Raw genomic sequence first — 21,629 nt, 5'->3', positions numbered from 1 at the left:
AATAGAATTAAAGTATTTTACACTGTAACAATTGGTTCTCTAGGTTGCACACACTAAATCAAGATTGTACAACCCCATTGTCTATTTTATATTACTGCATTAGCGGATCTGCAATTTTGTGTGGTGGAAAGCTAGTCATGTAATCCCAGGATAAGTCAACAACAATGAAAAAAAGGCATTTAATGATATTGAAGAACTTGAATGAAAGACTTGCGACTTCTTCCTGGCCTGAAGCATTGATGTCCCAGGCATTGTACAGCTGAGTTTTCAGTCTACTCTGTCCTGTAAAGCAGCTGATTAAATACAGCATCTTTGAAGTTTCCTCTTTGAAGTTGTTCAGCTAACAGAGGGTTGTTCCTCACACCCTGTTCTTATTGTGAGGATATTGTATTAAACTACCATCTTGCCAGTTCTAAGAACTTCAAGGAACAAAATGTTTCCACCAAATGACAGTACATGAAATCACTTTGCTGGCTGTCATGTAAAAGATGCAACATCAGCACAGAAATTTCACTTTGCCCCTCCTCAGTAGAGCCTTTTGGTTGTCTCATCTTCATGCTGTTATTTTTATTCAGCGTTAGCTATCAAATCTCTCTTTAAATATTCAGGTCAATTTGCAGAAACAGCATGAAACACTTCCACACTCTTAGCTCCTACATGATTTTGGAACTGGAGATGGTAGTAAAGGGAAAACGTTCCAGGAGATTGCTTCAGAACAAATTGCACAGTTGTGTTTTTGGTAGGAGTGCATATAATTTTTAAAAAGCACTGTTAGAAAGTTGATACAGGCTCTTTTTTTAAAAAGAGATAGCACTTCTGGAAGAATCAAAAATAGACCACTTTCCAAACCCAGCCAGCACAAGTCCAATATGTAATGGTCAAGCAAAGCTATACTTGGATGGGGGTGGAGGGGGGGGGACAGGACTGATAAAATATTGGGGAACAAAAGTTCTGTTCTTCAGACTGATGTGTTATCTCATGTTCAGTAGGTATAGATGATGCCTGAACTTTTCACTTGTTTAAGTATACTGAAATAGTATTAACTCAGTAAACAGTTTTGTTACTGTGATTTCAATTTATAAGCAGAAATGCACAGCATCAGAGCTTAGCACTTGCAGTGCTACATATGGTTGTATTTGTGCAAAGACAAAGAAGTATTCAAATGATGCATGCACAGGTTTAAGCGTGATTTTTATCTGGCTGCATGCATCTACCAGTAGGGTTTGCACTAGTGCAAGCAAACCTGGATATAATTGAGAACACTGTGTCTGTTTTTGTATCACAAAAATGTAATTTCCATTAAAAGCAGCTGCAACTTTTATTTCATAGATGAAAAATGAAGCCCTCCCATCACACACACACATAGAAAATGCAAGACAGTTGTAACCATTCAGGTGAGTGATATGGTGGGCAAGCCTCCAGGATAGTCATCTCATTACACCTCATTCAACGCAAGTAATTCCACTCAAGTACTACAGTCTGTTTAGTTAAAATCTATACACACACACACGCGCACGCATACACATGCACACGCACTCTATATGCATCATTTCAGGTCACTTTACTGCATAATTAAAAATAAAGGTAATGAAAATGTTACCGCACTGATACTCTTACAGCAACAGAGGTCTGAGGCACTCAGGGAAGAGAAGACATTTTCTGGCAAGTTTGGTATTTGGTAGTACACATAGTGAGTCCAGTTCTATGAAGCACTAACCCCTTTCCCCCATTCAAAATCTGCAGTGCCAAGGGGAGCCAAGGGCATGCAGTACCTCATAAGGTTAGGTCTAATGTGGCAACAGATTCACCAGACACCTTGTAAAAGGTGTATTTTATGCCCATGATTGCATGATTTAATATGTCTGCATTGGTTCAACTATTTCTTATGTTACAGTGGTGTAAGACCTGAAGTCTGCAATGGGGTCTGAAATAATTTTCATTACAGTTCAGAAAATAAAAAAAATAGACTCCCTCAGCAGACACACCAAAGATTTTTTGAAAGGAAGTGGGCAGGGGAAAAAGAAGGGTAGGAAAAAGACAGAGGCTTAATCAGCCCACAATCCTTAAGGTGACAGTTTCCAGCTTGGCATGACACATTAACAGAAAAGAAAGTGGTATATGTACTGTCGTTGCCCACCCTATACCCAGTCTGAGGGAAACGATCAGTTTTCACAGCTGTCCCCCTAAGACTTTTCAAAAGCATGAAACTCACTCAACTGTTTGAGGAAAATACCTTAACTGTTTAAAAATTACAAAAAAGAAATTTGAAGATGCTTCCTCTTCTCACACTCAGACTTTTTCTGAGATACATACTTATCTCATTATAAGTCTTGCAAATCCAATCCCCCACAGCTACTGTGGATGTACCTTTAGAAAATGCCCCACAGTTAACTTACACAGGGATCCATCCCATGAAGTGTGTTTTTTTTCTGGTTCTTGTTTCATTCCTTTCTCTAGTCAAGTCAGATATAGCAGTTTCACTGAGCTTTCTGAGCAGGAGACTCCCAATCACTGCTCAGCAGAGAAGCAGCTTGTTCCAGGGAGCTGCACTTAAGACAGAATTTAGTAATTTTCCCAGTAGGGAGTCGGTACCATCAATCCCCAGCAACAGAAGTCTGTCCCGCCATTAACACAGTGTGTCACCAACAGTCACAATTATAACAGAGGCAATCAGCAGAGAAGGGGGACAGAATTAAAGGTAAGGGTAGACTATTCTTGGAAACATGCATGTCTTTTTCCTTCTCCCCCCACAATTCTTCTCAACCGATAAACAAGGCCCAGCCCATTACAACAGTATCTGCAGAAGCAAGAGCAGGTCTTTGGAACTAGAAATGCTTAAAACTCAGGTGCCACTCACACACCAAGAGAGACAGGGCACACTGAAGTAGTGAAAAAACCTGGATCCCAAAATATCAAGTCCCAGTGGGAAAGGTAACCCACACTTTTCTAGCTAGTATGATGGCAGCAACAGAAGCAACTGCAGATCTATTTGGAAGAAAGATGCTAAAGAAGTAGTTGAAGAAAAAAAGAAAAACATAGTACGAGTGTTGTAGGTAGGAGGAAAGCAGAAAATATTTTAAATTCTTCTCTGCTTTTCCAGACATTGGGTCAGGTTCTTCAAGATATTCCTCTCTTATCTACAGTCAATGAGAACAAAATAAATGATGAAATCCCCCTCTATTCTGTACTCTTAATAAAATGCATAGTACAGAGACAAAAAATATATATATATCTTTCAGATCCACCCACTCAGTCTAGACTATCACTGGGACATGAAATGCGGACGAATGCTATCCAGCCGCCGGGTTAAGATCTCACAGCCTGTATCGGTGACCAGAAGAGTGTGTTCAAACTGGGCAGATCGCTTTCCGTCTCTTGTTACCGCTGTCCAACCGTCAGGCCACGTTTCATCTTGCCAACCACCTAAAAATATAAAAATAGTCAAAAAGTCATTATTTAAGTACAAGATACCAGTTCTACAAAAGAGGGGGGAGAGGGGGGAGAATCAACCAACTATACTAAATAAGATCGATATTATCTTTCCATCACATCTTTATAGTATAGTAAAGAAGAGTAATTATTTTACCGTAATAACAAGCACTGCACAGAATGAGTTTAGTTTATCACTTTTTGGAATATCAGTTGCTTACCTTCACAGATCATTGGTTCAATTGTAAATACATGACCTGGCTTCATTACTCCAACTGCCTTATTTTCTGCAATAAAAGTAACAAGTTAGAAAAAGCCATCCTATCTTAGAAAATGAATGAATCCTTCTCCTACGAGAATACAGCACAATCATGTAAAGTCAGAAAAACCCTTCAGAGAAGGCTCAGTCACACTTGTCCATTAGTCTGCTTTCCTCCACATTAAAATTTCCTTTACTTCTTTCCTTCTCCCCCGCCTCCAACATTGTAAAATGTATTCAAGGAGCTTAAAGTTAATTGTTCAGAGTTCAATTCCAGTTCTGCAAAAACACTGAACAAGTGTAATACAAGAATTCCTGCAGACTTTTATGATGAAAAACATCAATAAAAATAAGCATTTAAGGTATTCAGAGAAGGCCCAAAAACTTAATTACTTCTTAATTTGGTTTCACTGAACCATTAACTCCAATAAATTGTCAAAATAGGCTAGTGGTCAAGTAATCCCATGTTTTGATATACAAGAGATCTTTCCTTTTGTTACTCTGGAATACTAAAAGTGTCATATTGCTATGAGGATGATAATGCTGTATTTCTTTAGTTAGCATACAAAGGTGGAGAATTTCAAAGCATCTAGGACAATAATACCGAAACTTTTTGATGTTATATACCAAAAACATTTATGTGGAGGCATGTGAGCTGATGTATAGCACGTTTGACTAACAAAGGCTGTGGCCTTTGAACAGCGCTGCAGCTTAGATCCGACTTAGCCTGGCATGCGAGAGCTGCAGCAAAATCCAGTGCTGCATGGGGACCACTAGCTCCCAGTTACTTTGCCGCTATGGACACCTTGCATCAATTCTGACATACAGATTCATCGCCCCTCAGTTTACTTTTATGGTGTAAATCTATTAAATTGTCTAAATCGCCTACATGCTTTAAAAATCTTGGACATCAAGCTGGCACAATAGCAACCAGAACGCTTTTCTTATACTTGAAGGGACTTGCTTCTGTCCTCATCATCTGCTGGTATTTTATGTTCTCAGCACTTACATTTAAGTTTTCAATATCTGCACAGATTTCATCCTCTTTTCCTAAAATTTTCACACAGTTTTGTTAAATAGTTTAAAGGCTAATAAAATAAGCTTTTTCCCTTTTAAAATTCTTTCATAGTTAGCCAAAAAGAAGCAAGAAGCTTTTGTATTTTTTCTCAAATAGGCTTTAAGTCCCTTAGATCTTTCTATTTTGCTTTTGTTGCCAAGCTGTGTTAAAATAAAACAGCATCTTCCTCCTTGGGAATAGCTGTCTTGGCTCAATCAAAAAAAGGGCTCAAAGTTCCCAACAGCCAGATAAACAGATAAAAATTCCCTTTTTTTCAGACTCCATTTTTAATGGTATAAATGCCTCCATCTCTACAGAGTACAGATTCTCTTCATTTTACACATCAAAAATAAATACTTGGAATCGATACCCTTCCACCCTGTGAGTAATAGATTTTTGTCTGTTTGCTGAAAAAATCATTTACAGAAATGACCAGATGAAAAGTCAGGGATTGCTACATCACGATCTACAACTATAACCAGTGTTAAAACTTGTTAAGAGATGGAAGATGGAGGCATCTCTCAGCTCTGAGGAAAGAAAGGTCCTGTCAGGGAAGCTTCACAGCTAAAGTGGGTTTGAATTGTTTATCACTGCTTTACAAAATTTATTCTGTCCTTGGTTATCTGACCATCTTTAAGCTTCTCTCCTTTCCTCCTAAGGATGCCTTCTCTTAGTCCAGCTGCCAAAAAATGTTGTGGGAAAACTGCCGTTTCCCAAAGCTAAAGCTGAGAACCAGGGGTGCCCCTCATCTGCCACACACTGCAAAGAAATGTCTAGGAGTGCCAGATCACAACATTCAAATGGAGAAAAGTAAAACATAACAGGATCCAGATTCAGGCACAACATCTATCTATACCATTCAAAACAACATTTACATCTGGGAATGGCATTCAGGTTTTGCTTAGATCTTCTATGAATGAACAGAAATATTTTCCTATTCCAGACAAGAATGTCTAATGGGCTAGTTGGGAATTCATGCAAACAAGTCAAGCACCAACCCACTACAGATGAGAGCTAACTCTTAGTGTAGGAACAGACTGTCTCAGCATACAACATATGCAGCTAATTTATGTTCATGAAGAACTCTATGATCCAGAGTATAAAAATATATATATATATATATATATATATATATATATATTCTACAAGTGCAAAAATGCCTTGATGGCTGCCAGGCAACGTGCTACTTTTTTAGAATATAGGCAAGTAGATTGGGTGTGTTTAGTGCAAACCATGTCCTGTCTACAAGACAACACAAAGCAAATACTCACTGGCATAATGTGGTACGTTGGGGGCTGTATGGAAAAGTTTATGGATTCCATGCCCACAGTAGCTCCGAACCACTGAAAATCCATTTGCTTGAGCATGTTTCTGAATAATGTTTCCGAGTTCTCTATACCGAACACCAGGTTTTACTGCAAAATTAAAATAATGTAGATGGATACAAATTTATACAATTTTCAACATACCCAACCATCTCACACCATTCAGGCAAACACCATCTCTGTAACAACTCTGTAACGCTGGTGGCTGGTACATCTATCTGTTCTTGCATGCAGCACCCTGCCTCCACCACGATCTCTTAATCCACAGAGTACATAAGTGAGTCTGATGAAGAGGGAGGAAACAGTCTCACAGAAAAAAAAAAAAAAAAAAAAGAGAGAGAGAGAGAGAGAGAAAGAGGGAAACTCCTCCTTCACAAAAACATCTCTTTTTTCCTCTCATGGATATAAGTGCTCATATATTAAAAGGATGTTGAAGTTTGAAGTTAAAGGCAACAAAGACGTTCAAAGTACTTGGCAGCCTCTCATAACTAGAGTACCAGTGCTGCTTTTGACAACTGCATGAACTAAATTTTAATATGCATTTCTCTCCCCACTACTATGTGAAAAGCACACTCAAATTAATAGGAAAAATGATTACACATGGAGGACACAAAAGGGGGGGAAAAAAAAAGACAAAATGGGTGTCTCTAATCTTAGACAACATTGTTAGGTGCAACGTTACTGCAAATAAGAATGTTCATACTCAGGACTGACTTTTTTTGACAGTCCTCTTAGGAAACCCAAAAAGTTAAATGAGCTAGAAACAGATGAAAATGGTGTGAAAAATTCACTTAGACAAGGGGGTAATAAAACCATAAAAGCAACATTGCCTCATACATCAAACAATGAAGCTGCATTAAAAAAGTAACCCAGAGCCACTAAGAAGAAAATCTAAATGCTATTTCGAGATCATTTATTACTCCCTGAATATATGCTGTTCCTTCAGGAGCAAAATGTGTGGTTAAATGAAGCTACCTTAAGCAGAGTGAGTGAACAGTGAAGACAGCAAAAAGCTTTCATGAAACAAGCCATTTAGTTTAATTCTCTACTAATGCAAACAGCTATAACTTAAGTCAGGTAGCTGAATCTACATAAAATAACAAGGAATTTTACCTGTTTTTAAAATATGCATGCTTTTCCCAAAATACAAGACAGACATGGCAGAGATGAAAGGAAAATTAACCTATTTGTTTTGTGCTAAGTTGTTGTGAGGTAATGTAGATCATCTCCTTCAGGCTTCACAATACCAAGCAACTCATCTCAATGCACCAAGGAGATACCTGCTTCTATTTCTCTCACATTACTCTCATAGTAAGTGCTCTGCTGGTCAAAAGCCCAGAATTTAAGATGGTGTAAACAGGGAACAGATGACACCCTGTAACAACTGAGAAACTTGCAGCTGGAATTCCTATTATCAAGGAATGTCTAAAACCCATTAAAAACTGTTACAACATCCAAAAAGTTGCAAGAAGAGTTACACCGAGAATTTAAATCTCATTATAATGAACACAAAGATGAATCATTGTTACAGCTTACATATCTAAAGCAGGATATTAAAGATAAGAGACAATACATATATAGCAAATCTGCTATAAAAATAAAGCACAGGAACAAAGATAAACATTACTTTGATTTAGCTCCAAAAGACAAAGCGCTCATTTCAGAATAGTAAGCCTGTGTAAACAGGTAATCTGTATTCTTCACAGCTTGGTCCTATAGTATTTTCTTGATCACACAAAAGGTACACAATATATCGTTTACAGGGATTTTTGTCTCAGTGAAGCTATCCTGAGTTATACCTAAACAATGTAATTAAAGTCCTGCAGGTGCTGAAGGAGATGGGATGGGTCTGTCTTCCCTGGCACATTCACACAGTTTAAAAACAAGAGCTCCTAATTAGCTTTATGAAATAACCGTCAAGTTGGGGGGGGGGGCAGGGGACAGAAGTGTGTTTTCAAACAGTGTTTTGCATTATGGATTCATTTAACAGTATCATTCAATTAAAAAAAGTAGCAAGCCCTTCTTTTGTTTCCAATATATACTTTATTCTTCACATTCTATAAACAACTCAGATCCGGGATTGTCTTATCTATCTTACTAATTCTCCAAACAGCTGTTTCCATTTAAATATCATATGTGATATTCACATCATCAATTACGTTTTCCTTGTGAACACCTGTTTAAAATAAGAGTAACAACCACCATCCACAAAACTGTAGTGTTTGAAGAATCACTGTATTAAACAATATACCTCATCTACTAGCGCCATACAAGAAGAACAGTTTTACAATGGAAGTCATTCCCAGATAATAGCAAATATAAGCAATTATGTTTGTAATAGCAATATGTTTGAGAACCAAAACGATAACGCTTTGAGCCTCAGCAAGAAGTTTTACCTGCATCAATGGCTTGCATTAGGCACTCGTAAGTTGTTTGGACAAGCCTCCTTGCACCCTCATCAACTTCTCCAACATAAAATGTCTCGTTCAGATCTCCATGGTAACCATTACGATAGACAGTAATATCCACTGCAAAGAATACCAGACATACCATAATACTACCACTGTTTCTCACTTTTTGTCTCTTGATTTGCATAAAGGACAACAAAAACATGTAAAAATGTAGTAGTATAATTCTGAAGTTATGAAACTATTTCAGAAGAATTCCAGATGTGAAAGTTCTTCCAGCAGTATCAATTTTCTAGTACTTATCCTGTAGATTTTATGGAATTAGTAAATAAGACAGTGTTTCACTGTTCAATGGCTTGATTTAAAAAAAATTTTTTTTTAATGAAAAAACCCACCAATGTAACACAGCCATGGCAAGCTTACTGCTTATGATTGGTTTTCTGGTAAATATAAAATCAGGGCAGGGAAGTTATCTGCTCCATGATGATTTACCTGGTTAAAGTATGTCCTTAGAATCAATTCCAGCACCAACAGAGAGAAATTAAATTTAAGTCACTAGGTAATGATGTTTTAACCCATCTTTTAACTTCAGCAATTTCGGTACATGTTTAGAACAGTAAGCCACATCTCTGCAAAAATCAGAATGCCAAACCCGTTGTTTACAGCCAAAAAACTCAGTGTTTCTTACTGAACCTTAACCACATAGCACCTTCCCAACATTATTCCTGACTAACAAAAACATGCCAAATTAATTTGAAAGAAAAAAGTTTTTAAAAATTTAAGAAGTTCTGAATCAGGCAAACAACAAGAACGAAAAGGGCATGCTTAAAACAACCTAGATTTATGACAGCATGTAATCAGAGTTTAGAATTATGTTGCAGCAGAACTTATTTGCTTTGTGTGTAAAGTTGGTTGTGAACTGAAAGTGAAATAACTTATCGTTGAAAAATACGACCACGTGCACTTTTATTGCAATTTTTTTTGGTTTAGTTTAACCTATTTCGAAAAAACTAGGTTTTTGGATTAAGAATGTCCACACAAGATGCTCATTACAAATAGTCATTTTACAAAACACGGGAAACAGGACTGCCAGTTTAGACATAATGGTCATCTATTCTAGTAGCCTGTCTCTGATGTGCTCAAGAGCAAAAAATTAAAAATCGCAGTCATACAGTGGTTATAGATGGTGAAACCAAAATACTGTAGATTTGAGCTCAAGTTGATTTCCTGTGCTAGAATTGGTACTTTTGAGTCTAACAGACTTTGTCAGAAGTCTCATAGCTCTAATAGCTGCCAGAGTAGCTAAAATACTAGAATAGTTATTGAACTGCTAAACATGAAGAAAACCATGTCTAGACAATCTCACAGGTAAATATCCATGGAGGAAACAGGATTGAGCTATAATAATTTAAGAATACAGTACACGAGCTGCCTAGCAAGACCAGTACAACCTTGATAGGAAACATGGGAAAACACACTAGTGCCAACAGTAAATCTGCACCGATGGCAAACATGGAAGAAAGCAATTAACACTGCACTAAAACAATACCGCCCGTTACAGACGTAGGCATGTACAGGGTCACACTATACTCACTGCATGATTACATGGAGCTACTGGAACATTTAAATCAGCATACATATCCAGTAGCCTAACAAAAATACCATTTAGAAACCAACACCTAGGTAAACGTATTCAGGTTTCTCATGAATTACATATCAGAGCTCAAAGGACAGCATCCAGACTACTTGCTGCAAAGAAGCTATTTCTACAGGCTGCTTGATTACAAGGCTTCTTCAGTCACTGCCAGACTTGGCCAAAACATCTCACTTTGCACAGAGAGCAGCGCTTGTCAAGAAACTGCTCACAGGGATCAGTATAGTAACAAAATGTTACTTTGCTCTGGCTGGAGAGGAAGTTGGACTAGATGTCACTGGTGGTCCCTTCCAAACTAGTTTTTTTCCTATGTTTTCCTGTGATTCTGAAATCCTGTTTCAGGATCTGAAATGGCATCCTTTTGCTTCCAGTCGGCAAAGTTTTAGGTAAAGAAAGAGATGGGTCTATCCCTCCATCATTTAAAGTACTTTCTCCATCTTCTCCCTTGCACCCTGCTTTCTTCCTCCTTTTAAGCAGCTTTTGGGACACTACTTTCCCAAAGGTGAGCCCAGAAGACTTTGAAGCCTTCTGAGTCTGTGGGGAAAGTACATTTGATCCACAAAACCCACGACCTACTCTGCTGCAGAAGAGTCAGCAAATGCTTCTCATAAAGACAAAGCAGGAGGCTCAAGGCTTGCAGAAGCACACTCAGGTCAGGGACGTGAACAGAGATATGACTAAATTCTCTTATAAATAGTGTTTTCTAGTGCTGAGGTACAGCCTTGGCATGCAAACAGTGGAGAGCTAATACACTGTGTGGATGAAGCCAACCTAGTAAGTTTATTTGGGCTTCTCAGTGATGTGATAAATTAAGGTACAAATATTTATACAAATATTTATACAAAACAGGTGTTGCTAATTTTACTGTGAAATCAAGAAAAGAAAGAATGAGAAAACAAAAACCTGACAAAAAATTTATACAGGTATCCTTTAATGCCCCCAAAAGGCTTAAGCACCTTGAGTACCACAAGCAAAAAACAGCAGGCACTGTCAGACTGTGAGAGTCTCAAAAGAAGGATATGCTGTTTAATCTGCCCCTATAAAATGCCTCACTCTTAGGATTCTTTACAGTCATCACAACTGTAGTAGCAACTTAAGGATTTAAAACAATCTTACTAAGAATTTACATAGAACTAATCCAGACGAGTAATTCTGGCAACATTCAAAACACCGCCTTTTTTATTCCATATTTCTATAGAGTCTGGAACAATTGGAATCTAGCCCACAGCTGGAATACTCGGGCACTATGATAATACACAGACTAGGATAGGAGAATTATAAAGCTATTAAAACTGACCAAACTTCTCCAATTGTTTTAACTACTCAAATTCATTATTTTAAATATATAAAGAGGTTGGTTAATTAGCAAATGAGAACAAAAGGCTTTTTTAAGAAGCTACTCCAATCATGTTGCCTGCTACTGAAACTTTACCTTACTGAATGGTCTAACTGGATAGAAGGTAGAAATGTTGAAGGTTAATTTTCTTAACACTTACCATTAACAATATCTCCTTCCTGCAATGGCCTCCTATCAGGAATTCCATGACAGATCACTTCATTCACTGATGTACAGCATGACTTAGGGAAATTATAATAATTCAGAGGGGAAGGATAGCAATTCCTTGCAATACAAGCCTAAATCAGATTTAAAAGAAAACAATTTATACTCTGTATTAGCAAGCTTTGTACAAAGAAAAAAATGTAAGCACAACAGCTTTACAATAAAAATGATATTTTGAAAAGCAGTGACTCCTGAAAATAAGTTTCTTCAAGCGTTCCTCCTTTTTTTGGCATTATGATATTTTGTAATGCTTGGCATTTCATATCAGTTTTGCAAGAAGAAAATAAAGCTAGTTTAATGCTTTTTCTTACTCATTTTTATGTTCAACTACAGATGCTGAAGTATTCAGGTTCAAAATAATGCATGGAAATACATACTTGATTAAAAAAACAGCCATTTTCAATGAGTGCCTTTAAGCACCTGTTCTAAGGCTTTAAATAACTGTTTTATAGGAGATCAGCTAGACAAAACTACATTTGGTATCACTCTTTTATCCCCGACTTTAAAAACATAAGCTGCTTCCTTTGCTTTCCTCTAATATTCTTCCTGGGATTTCTGCAAAACCGACACATACATTTTAGACACACACAAATATACAAGTACACTAAGTGGCATATTGAGCAATTCTGGAAAAATAATACTGTTGTAACATTTTTTTTATATTTAAAAAAATAATACTATTTTAAAACTGCTAAATACCAGTTAGGGATATCAGTTGATATCAATTATCTTCTGTGCAAAAATTTCCAAAAGCTGCTTTTTCTAGTGGGAGGCGGGGGGACACATTACCATTTTAACTGCTAGCTGCTTATATTCGACATCATGCACATAAGTGCATAATTTAGTGCTTATGTGTTAAATACAGTTTAGTATAAACTTCAGGTCTAATCAAACCAGAGTAAGCTCCTTATAACCTTGGCTTAATAGTTCCACACACAGATAGGAGAACAGCAACCAGAAAGCTCTCCCAACAAATTTATTTACACCAGTGGCCTAAAAGATCCTTGCATTCTCCACAATGCACACAGGTATCCTGTCTCAAAATAAATGCACATATCTTAGAGATCAAAAAAAAAAAATTACACAGTTGAAGCACCTATGAATATATGAGACAGCAAAATACTGCATCACACATTTCAAATGCTTTGTTTGGGACTGGGGCCTTTGTTTGCCCGACTGCATCAAAAACTTATCCCAACATGAAGGAAGTTGTCAGCTCCTTTTCACTATATTTGTGGGCTTCACAAAAGAGACAATCCCCTCTCTACTCTCTCAGGCTCCCCAGTTCTGATTCCTGATCACAAAGAATTAAACTTTCTCCTCTGCCTTTCTCCTCCTCATCTTAACCAACAGGATGGAGCACAAAAAGTCTGTGGCCTACATATGACACACTGTATACAGCAGCATCTGTGGACCTCAGAAGGTCTAGAAGAAAGAAGATTATGTGATGCTAACAGAGAAAACAGATGAAGAAACTTGGAGGGAAAATCTGAATCTGAAAATTATGGAAGGAGCTGACATGGAGGGAGCCCCAGGAGTTCCTAATTGGGATTCAGTTTTGAATTTAACATCGTGCTATAATAGGTTTCTAACATCTGTGCTACCTGGTAGCTTCAAATTGGGAACCAGACAGTTCAGAATAAAGAAAAGGAATGCGCACACAACCAAAAACACATAGCAATCATACCAAAACAAAAAGGGCACTTATTAGAACCAAAAGAACAATAAAATAACCTTACTAAGTGGACAGCATGATCAATTTCTTCAGTAGTTACACCTGCTTTCACCATCATGGCAGCAACATCCAACACTTCTCTAGCAAGCTGCAAATGTGGAAAAAACAACAAAAAAAACCCTTATTTAAAATGAGACTAGGTCTAATCCTTGGAAAGTTAGCAATGCATTTGCTGGCGCTATATTGAGACTACTGGAAAAGTTGGGTAGACTGGGACTTTTAAAAGACTTTGAGATGTCTACAGTTTATATTAGTAAGACACATCAGGGACTCTTAAAAACATCCCTTTCTATTAAGATTTGGACCACAAATCCCTTGAATACTGCAAACATAAAACAGACTACCTAAATACATTTCAAAGTAGGACTTTATGCACAAGGAAATGATCACAGCTGAATAGTTCTTATTCAGGAACTTGACATAAGTTTTTTAAAGAATAAAGGCATTTTGTAATGAAAAACAAACCCCCCTTACCCTACACACTACTCGCATCCCTTCTATATCCTCAGATGAGAGGATTTTTATTTGAGAGGTTCCTTTTAAAGCCTGTTCTGATTCAGACATTCCTGAAAATTAAAAAAAGAAGAAAAAAAAGTTATACAGAGGAGCGATTGCTACACAGTTCCAGTCCAAGCAACTTCCTTAGCTTCCCAATGGTAATAAAAGTATGCCTCTTTTCACCACAGACTAAAATAATGAATCCACCAGTCATAGTATTATCATCATCATCTGGATTAACTTGAATTCATAAGCCTTCTACCACATTTCAATGCCCAAAATTGTTCAGGATGCCCATCCACTTACTGAATACAACCATCATGCCCAGTTAGTTATAAGCACTCTCAATGCTCAGAAATGGTTTGATCGTATTCTCAAATGTGCTGTCACAAACTGGTAAAATCACTATAGATTTTTAGAGAATAAAGGCCATTCACATAGTTGAATGACCCCCTAAAAACCAGCATTGTGTTGTTTAAATATTTACATTCTGTAAACAATAACTAAAGATCTGCTGAAGTTTTAGGAATAATTCTAACAGACTTAACAGCTTCTTTGGGAAATGCAAAGCACCAAGATCAAAGTGAGAGGGGGAAAACATTAAAACAAACCAGCAAGCAAGTAGTTTTGAAAGTATTTTCTTTGTGTCCAGAAATAGCTGGAATTCATTTATCAGTCTGCTTTTGGGAGTTGCTTACTGGATTTTCTTTCATTTTGGAGGGGAGGGAGGTTATTTTATAACACATTTTCAACAGAGTGATGTCACTGAGAATGGCTTTAAAGAATTCATACATCGCAGCTGACTTTTGTGATAAGTTTGCAGTTTGTTATCAAGTAAGCCACAGAGGTAGGACTTACTGGGGTTTTTTTTTTGTCCTTCAAAGGTGTATAGGGAAGAGAAGACAACTCATTACAAATTCTGGACTTCCATGAAATAATTGTAACCATATTTCTGAAAAATCAGTAAGTTAATGTAAGGGAAGAAGAGGCCCAAGTAAGAAGAACAGATAGAAGAGAGTCCCTTTTCCAGCATCTCCTTGATGCTTTAAAGGCTTCTTCAATTGAAGGAACACACACGCACACAAAAGTAACACACTGTAATTATGATTTGTTTCAAGTTACCTAGTGGGTGATCAGCATAATCTGGTCTCTGAATATAACTTGGCACAGGTCTTGTTGGCGTCTAAATAAATCATAGTCAAAGCTGGTTAGATTGCAAGAGTACTTATTACAGTCATAAAAACAGAGACTCATGCAGCAAAATTAAATACAGTGAAACATGGCTAATTCCACCTAGAGAAACTTGCAAAGTATGCAAACACCCCAAAGCACTTCCAATCAGCATTTCTCAGCAAAGATTCTAACTCTTGATTGTTTTTATATTATACAACCTCTAATAGCCAACTTCACAGCTTTGTAAAACCAATTCTATTTGTCAAATAAACAAAATTGCTTTTGTAATGTATTATCCCTGATGTCTTGTAGTGTTTATTCTGATACTTTCCAGACTGCAAATGCTCTGGTTCCAGATGCACCCTTCCTTTTTTGGTTATTTGTATGCATTAGTGAGATTGTTATTTTTAATTATCACCCTATTTCTTAGGACTTTTTCTTATAATTTCATATACACCGATGCTACAGCAGGTGGGGGACAAAAAAGCAAGTGTTCAGCAATAGCACTGTTAACTACATGGCCAGTGAAATATCCAAAACACCCTTTCTCCAATGCTACCAATAAGCACACATGGGTCTCAGGCTCTGTAAATCCACTCACTCAACCTGTAACAGATGGAGAAGACTATGGAGAGGATGCTATAGTGACTGCATCTCTGGCACAGACCAATTAGAAAAAACACAGAAAAATAAGATGTCATTAATCCTGTCAAAACTTTGGCTTATTCCATGTACAAACTTGCATCACTTTAAAATACAGCTATAGGGAGGTCCTCTTCTAAATTCGCCTTTCACAGCTGAAGATCAGACTGACCACAATTACTATTCCCCAACCCAGTGTTAGAGGTTGCTGTATTCACTGTTCTTTCAGCAGAGCTATTCACCAGTTTATTCACCAGGTTATTTCAAACCACTTAAGCAAGGTTCTATTAAACCATTTATTTAAATGCTAAATTAATCCATCTGAATTTTTCTGAAGCAGATGGCTCCATTACTGGTGGGAACAGTAAACAGCTAGAACAACATCTTAGCTAGCAACGGGATTTTGCAGAATGAATGTCAAAAGATACAGCCCAAACATATGATCTTAAACCTATTAGTGATACATATTCCCTCCTAGGCACTTCAGTTTAAGTATAACAAGGTAAACCAAGTTAAACCAAAATGAGCCACATTCAAGCCACTGTCACACATCTCCTTGCCATCAGGTTCAGACTATTCAAGAAGCTTTTGTTCCTCAGCTGAAATGTGGGAGCTGACCAGGCCAGGACTTCTGGTCCATGAGCTGCTACAGAACGTAATGTGGAACCTTTTCCTCCAGCGCTGAAACAGAGCGGCATTTGTTACTTACCAGTGGATAATGCGGCCTGAGTTTACCAGTATATCGATAACCAGACCAGGGATTTGTGTTAATGTCACCTTCCAGGGTCCAAGAGGAAACCTCACGTTTAGCTTTTTCATCTTCTGAAAAGAAAAAAAAAATTGCAGCAGCCTACCAAGAATAAAAAGTGTTGCATCCAGAGAGTGACCTAGAAGTACATAAATACAGATTTAACCCTGTTTGGCTTTTTTTAAATGCTACTGATAAATAAAAGTGTAATTAGTAATTTTCATCTTATTTTGTCCTTAAGTTTTTCACATTCAAAATTCACATTCTGCCAACCGCATCTTTACCCAATGGCAAACTGAGCAATGTCAGGACAGCAGTACTGAAGGCCCAAAGGAAACGAAATAGTTATTGATGTCATTGTTCATACGTAGTTCTAAAACATGGTTCTGTGCTTGTTTTGATTCTTGGGGAAGAACATATTTTTACTGAAAGACTTATCATCCCTTCAATTAACAGTCTTGTACTGTAGCTGAAGGTTCCTATTCTGTGTGATTTCTCTTAGTATTCAAAGACAGAAATGATCTGGGTGGGAAAGAGGACATTTGACTATGATTTTCAATACACAGAACCTGCTACTATCCCCGTCCTGATGGGCAGAGTGAGGGTACAGCCTCTCCTGCATTTCAGAACAGGCGGTGTGCGTACTTTACAAGATGGTTTTAATCTACTGGAGGTTCCTGGCTCTCTTAACCTTGTAAAACTTATGCCTGATGTCCACTGACAACTTCCTTCACAAATAACAAATCTAAGAGTGGATTGATGGCTGTTACATGGAGAATTGAAGCAAGTGCATCCTGAGCATTATCAAAGGAAAAATGTACTTGGAAAGAGGGGGCAAGGGTTAAGGAAGAGCATGGTAGCATTAATCTAACTCAGAACCCATAACTTAAGTTTGTGTTCTCTTTTCAGAGCTCACAAGAATGAAGAGATGCAAAAGTTTGACCGTAGCAGCCCTCAACTTGAGTTCCTCAGAATCTGCATGGCTGAAGGGAGGGTGTCAAGAGGATGGGACCAGACTCTTTTCAGTGGTGCCGAGCGACAGGACGCGAGGCAACGGGCACAAACTGAAACACAGACGCTTCCATATGAACATGAGGAAAAACTTTTTCACTGTGAGGGTGACAGAGCACTGGAACAGGTTGCCCAGAGAGGTTGTGGAGTCTCCTTCTCTGGAGATATTCAAAATGTGCCTGGATGCGATCCTGTGCAATGTGCTCTAGGTGGCCCTGCTTGAGCAGGGGGGTTGGACTAGATCTCCAGAGGTCCCTTCCAACCTCAGCGATTCTGTGTGATTCTGTGACATCTGAGCCTTCTGCTCACATGAGTTTAAATGAACCACAGAGAAATAATAAAAAAATCCAGAGTTTTAATAAAGTGATACTTTGGATTCTCTTGAGATGCTTCAGCACAGAAGACTGTGAATTTAGTGGTATTGTCAAAAATTTTGTTGTCAGATGAACAGCAGCATTAGAGGACTGCACCAGAGGATTACTAGAAGTATTACGTTAAACAAAAGAGAATTTCACATCCACAAGTGTGCAAAGTAATAGGATACAGATCACAAATGTAAACTATGAGAATTCTACACTGGGGAGGCAGAAAGAAGGAAAACACTTGTAATTGCCTATGCTACTCCCACCTATAAACTGTGCAACATTTATCATGGAAAAGGAGGCTTTATTGGGTTTTAGGAAAGGAGGAGGTAAATGAGTTGAGAATTTGGCTTTTTGTCATGCCACTTACTTTTTAATCCTAATTTCCTTTTCTGCAGAGCTTGATGGGGCTGGTCTTTTCTTGAGGGAGGTGGGGATGGGGGTTGAATTTAAACTCCTAGATTATATTTACTCCCCTGGTACCCCTTGTCTGTTGGAAGGGTTTTGACTGCTGAATCCAGTCAGAGCAGCAGCATTCTAATACAAGATTAGGACACAGGAAATAGCATACAGTTGTATCTATCAGACACTCATTAACAAAGTGCAAGGAAATGCATTATTGGACAAGGAAGACCACGGAGAAAGGGGTAAAGGAGAATCTACCAATTTTTCTGTACCAATGCTACCTGCTGTAACTAAAGCATACAATTATATTACCTTCAGATAAACTCAGCAAAATCCTAGCTACAATACATCCTCCGACCAATAGCAGCATCAGTTCATAAAAATATTTTCTTTTTTTTTTCCCCAAAGAGGTAAGCCTCAAGTATACAGAACAGCTGCATTCTCACTGCCTTGCTCATATTCAAACAAGTGTCCAATTACATAAAGACATTAAAAAAACCCTCCTCCACGTTACCGCCTTTTACTTTATCAGATATCAAAATACTATGATGGAACAAGCCTGGCAATGACTTATGGTCACGATTTATTCTCTTTGTCCTCTATCTCATCACCCCTCTTTCTCTGTTCATACACCTGGCAATTTAGCTCAAAGCAATATTTCAGACAAACAGAGATAGGAACAGAAATAGAGATTTCTGTACCATTGTCTCTGAAATTTTATATAGATCTGTAGATTACCAGGAACTGAATGCAGTCTCAGATATGCAGCATCCAGTGCCAGGTATCTTGGAAAAATCCATACCATTCTCAGACATTCACGTGTGTGAAGATAAAAAGCAAAGTGCACTGCACTGTTCAAACCCAAAATATTATCCCTACCTATTATTTTGAAAATTATATTAAACAAAAAACAAGAATGCAGGATGATGAGGGCAAAGGGGTGAATGCACAGAAGGGAACAGTTTTCAAAACAGAATATTAGAACTGAATAAAGAATTTACTTACTTGCTTTCTTGTGTAATAACTTGTGAGTAGCCCAGCTTCCCTTAAAACATTCCTAGAATTGCAAACAAAATATATATATATTTAAAGTAGCTTCATCCTGGACAGACATGTCATCCCCACAAAATAAAAGAACTGTTATTTTAAAAAAAAAATAAAATAAGAATTTTATAAACCCTTGTAGCAACATGCAGTAAATGCTACTGTAACTGACAGTCTTAACACTAGAAAATACTACATTCAAGAGTTTATGAGCCAGAATAGGCAAAAAGCATAGCCAAACAGATGCACCCATCAAAGTGAAATGCATTGATTTAATCTTCTCTACTAAATATTGTCTCCTTATCATTTTAATGAGTAACCACACACCACGGTTGCTCCAGGGTGGCTGAAACCCTGTGCTGTTCATTGCAACGTGAGGGTCAGAGTTCACCTGCTCTCTCTCCATACCAAATCTCCTTGCATTGCAGTGGGCAGGGTGAGCCTCCCTTGGCTCCTACAAGAAGCCATCTCCTCCTGCTAGTTGCATCCTTCCTGCCTCCTTCTCCAGCATAAGGAAGCAACAGAGACCAAACAGCATCATCACAGGTGAACAAATGAAAGACATCAAGGTGGAAAAAAGGGTGAAGGCTACTGAATAGAAATAGGAATGAAAAAGAAAAGAAAGAAAAGAAAGAAAAGAAAGAAAAGAAAGAAAAGAAAGAAAAGAAAGAAAAGAAAGAAAAGAAAGAAAAGAAAGAAAAGAAAGAAAAGAAAGAAAAGAAAGAAAAGAAAGAAAAGAAAGAAAGAAGAAAAGAAAGAAAAGAAAGAAAAGAAAGAAAGAAAGAAAGAAAAGAAAGAAAGAAAAGAAGAAAGAAAGAAAAGAAAGAAAGAAAAGAAAGAAAAGAAAAGAAAGAAAAGAAAGAAAGAAAAGAAAGAAAAGAAAGAAAAGAAAGAAAAGAAAGAAAAGAAAGAAAAGAAAGAAAAGAAAGAAAAGAAAGAAAAGAAAGAAAAGAAAGAAAAGAAAGAAAAGAAAGAAAAGAAAGAAAAGAAAGAAAAGAAAGAAAAGAAAGAAAAGAAAGAAAAGAAAGAAAAGAAAGAAAAGAAAGAAGAAGAAAGAAAGAAGAGAAAGAAAAGAAAGAAAAGAAAGAAAAGAAAGAAAAGAAAGAAAAGAAAGAAAAGAAAGAAAAGAAAGAAAAGAAAGAAAAGAAAGAAAAGAAAGAAAAGAAAGAAAGAAAGAAAAGAAAGAAAAGAAAGAGAAAGAAAAGAAAGAAAAGAAAGAAAAGAAAGAAAAGAAAGAAAAGAAAAGAAAAGAAAGAAAAGAAAGAAAAGAAAGAAAAGAAAGAAAAGAAAGAAAAGAAAGAAAAGAAAGAAAAGAAAGAAAAGAAAGAAAAGAAAGAAAAGAAAGAAAAGAAAGAAAAGAAAGAAAAGAAAGAAAAGAAAGAAAAGAAAGAAAAGAAAGAAAAGAAAGAAAAGAAAGAAAAGAAAGAAAAGAAAGAAAAGAAAGAAAAGAAAGAAAAGAAAGAAAAGAAAGAAAAGAAAGAAAAGAAAGAAAAGAAAAGAAAGAAAAGAAAGAAAAGAAAGAAAAGAAAGAAAAGAAAGAAAAAGAAAGAAAGAAAGAAAGAAAAGAAAGAAGAAAGAAAGAAAGAAAGAAAAGAAAGAAAAGAAAGAAAAGAAAGAAAAGAAAGAAAAGAAAGAAAAGAAAGAAAAGAAAGAAAAGAAAGAAAAGAAAGAAAAGAAAGAAAGAAAGAAAAGAAAGAAAAGAAAGAAAAGAAAGAAAAGAAAGAAAAGAAAAGAAAGAAAGAAAAGAAAGAAAAGAAAGAAAAGAAAGAAAAGAAAGAAAAGAAAGAAAAGAAAGAAAAGAAAGAAAAGAAAGAAAGAAAGAAAAGAAAGAAAAGAAAGAAAGAAAGAAAAGAAAGAAAAGAAAGAAAGAAAGAAAAGAAAGAAAAGAAGAAAAGAAAGAAAAGAAAGAAAAGAAAGAAAGAAAGAAAAGAAAGAAAAGAAGAAAAGAAAGAAAGAAGAAAGAAAGAAAGAAAGAAAAGAAAGAAAAGAAAGAAAAGAAAGAAAGAAAGAAAAGAAAGAAAAGAAAGAAAAGAAAGAAAAGAAAGAAAGAAAGAAAAGAAAGAAAGAAAGAAAGAAAGAAAGAAAGAAAGAAAAGAAAGAAAGAAAGAAGAAGAAAGAAAGAAAATTGAAATGGAAAGCAAGGAAAGAGAGACTGTGAAGAGAAGAAGCTGATTTTTTTTTTTCTTCTTCCTGAGAATAAAGTTCATGGGAGAAGGGGAAAAAAACAATGAATCAGCAAAGGGGGGAGATGGAAATGGTTGGCAGTTAAAGATAGATTAAGATGAGGGAAAAACAGGTGAGAAAAGGAGAGAACTGAA

General features: G+C 36.7%; 1 protein-coding gene across 2 annotated transcripts in view; it reads right to left on the bottom strand.

Annotated features, from left to right (window-relative positions):
• Positions 1-1,299: 1,299 nt before the first annotated feature.
• The window catches only part of METAP1 (methionyl aminopeptidase 1), a 32,275-nt gene continuing 11,945 nt past the window's right edge, over positions 1,300-21,629 (bottom strand). For both annotated transcript variants that reach the window (XM_067297546.1, XM_013951511.2), the window contains exons 2-11: positions 19,273-19,324; positions 16,451-16,563; positions 15,049-15,109; positions 13,903-13,994; positions 13,433-13,516; positions 11,629-11,767; positions 8,467-8,598; positions 6,017-6,160; positions 3,651-3,716; positions 1,300-3,423 (exon numbers count right to left, since the gene is read on the bottom strand). In XM_067297546.1, coding sequence (XP_067153647.1) covers positions 3,263-3,423; positions 3,651-3,716; positions 6,017-6,160; positions 8,467-8,598; positions 11,629-11,767; positions 13,433-13,516; positions 13,903-13,994; positions 15,049-15,109; positions 16,451-16,563; positions 19,273-19,324 — 1,044 coding nt within the window. In that variant the 3' untranslated portion in view covers positions 1,300-3,262. The remainder of the gene's footprint in view (positions 3,424-3,650; positions 3,717-6,016; positions 6,161-8,466; positions 8,599-11,628; positions 11,768-13,432; positions 13,517-13,902; positions 13,995-15,048; positions 15,110-16,450; positions 16,564-19,272; positions 19,325-21,629) is intronic.

This window comes from Apteryx mantelli, chromosome 5 (genome assembly GCF_036417845.1).
Source record: "Apteryx mantelli isolate bAptMan1 chromosome 5, bAptMan1.hap1, whole genome shotgun sequence".
Classification (NCBI taxonomy): Eukaryota; Metazoa; Chordata; class Aves; order Apterygiformes; family Apterygidae; genus Apteryx; species Apteryx mantelli.
Note: the sequence above shows the minus strand (reverse complement) of the source record. Positions and strands in the feature narration are given on the sequence as shown.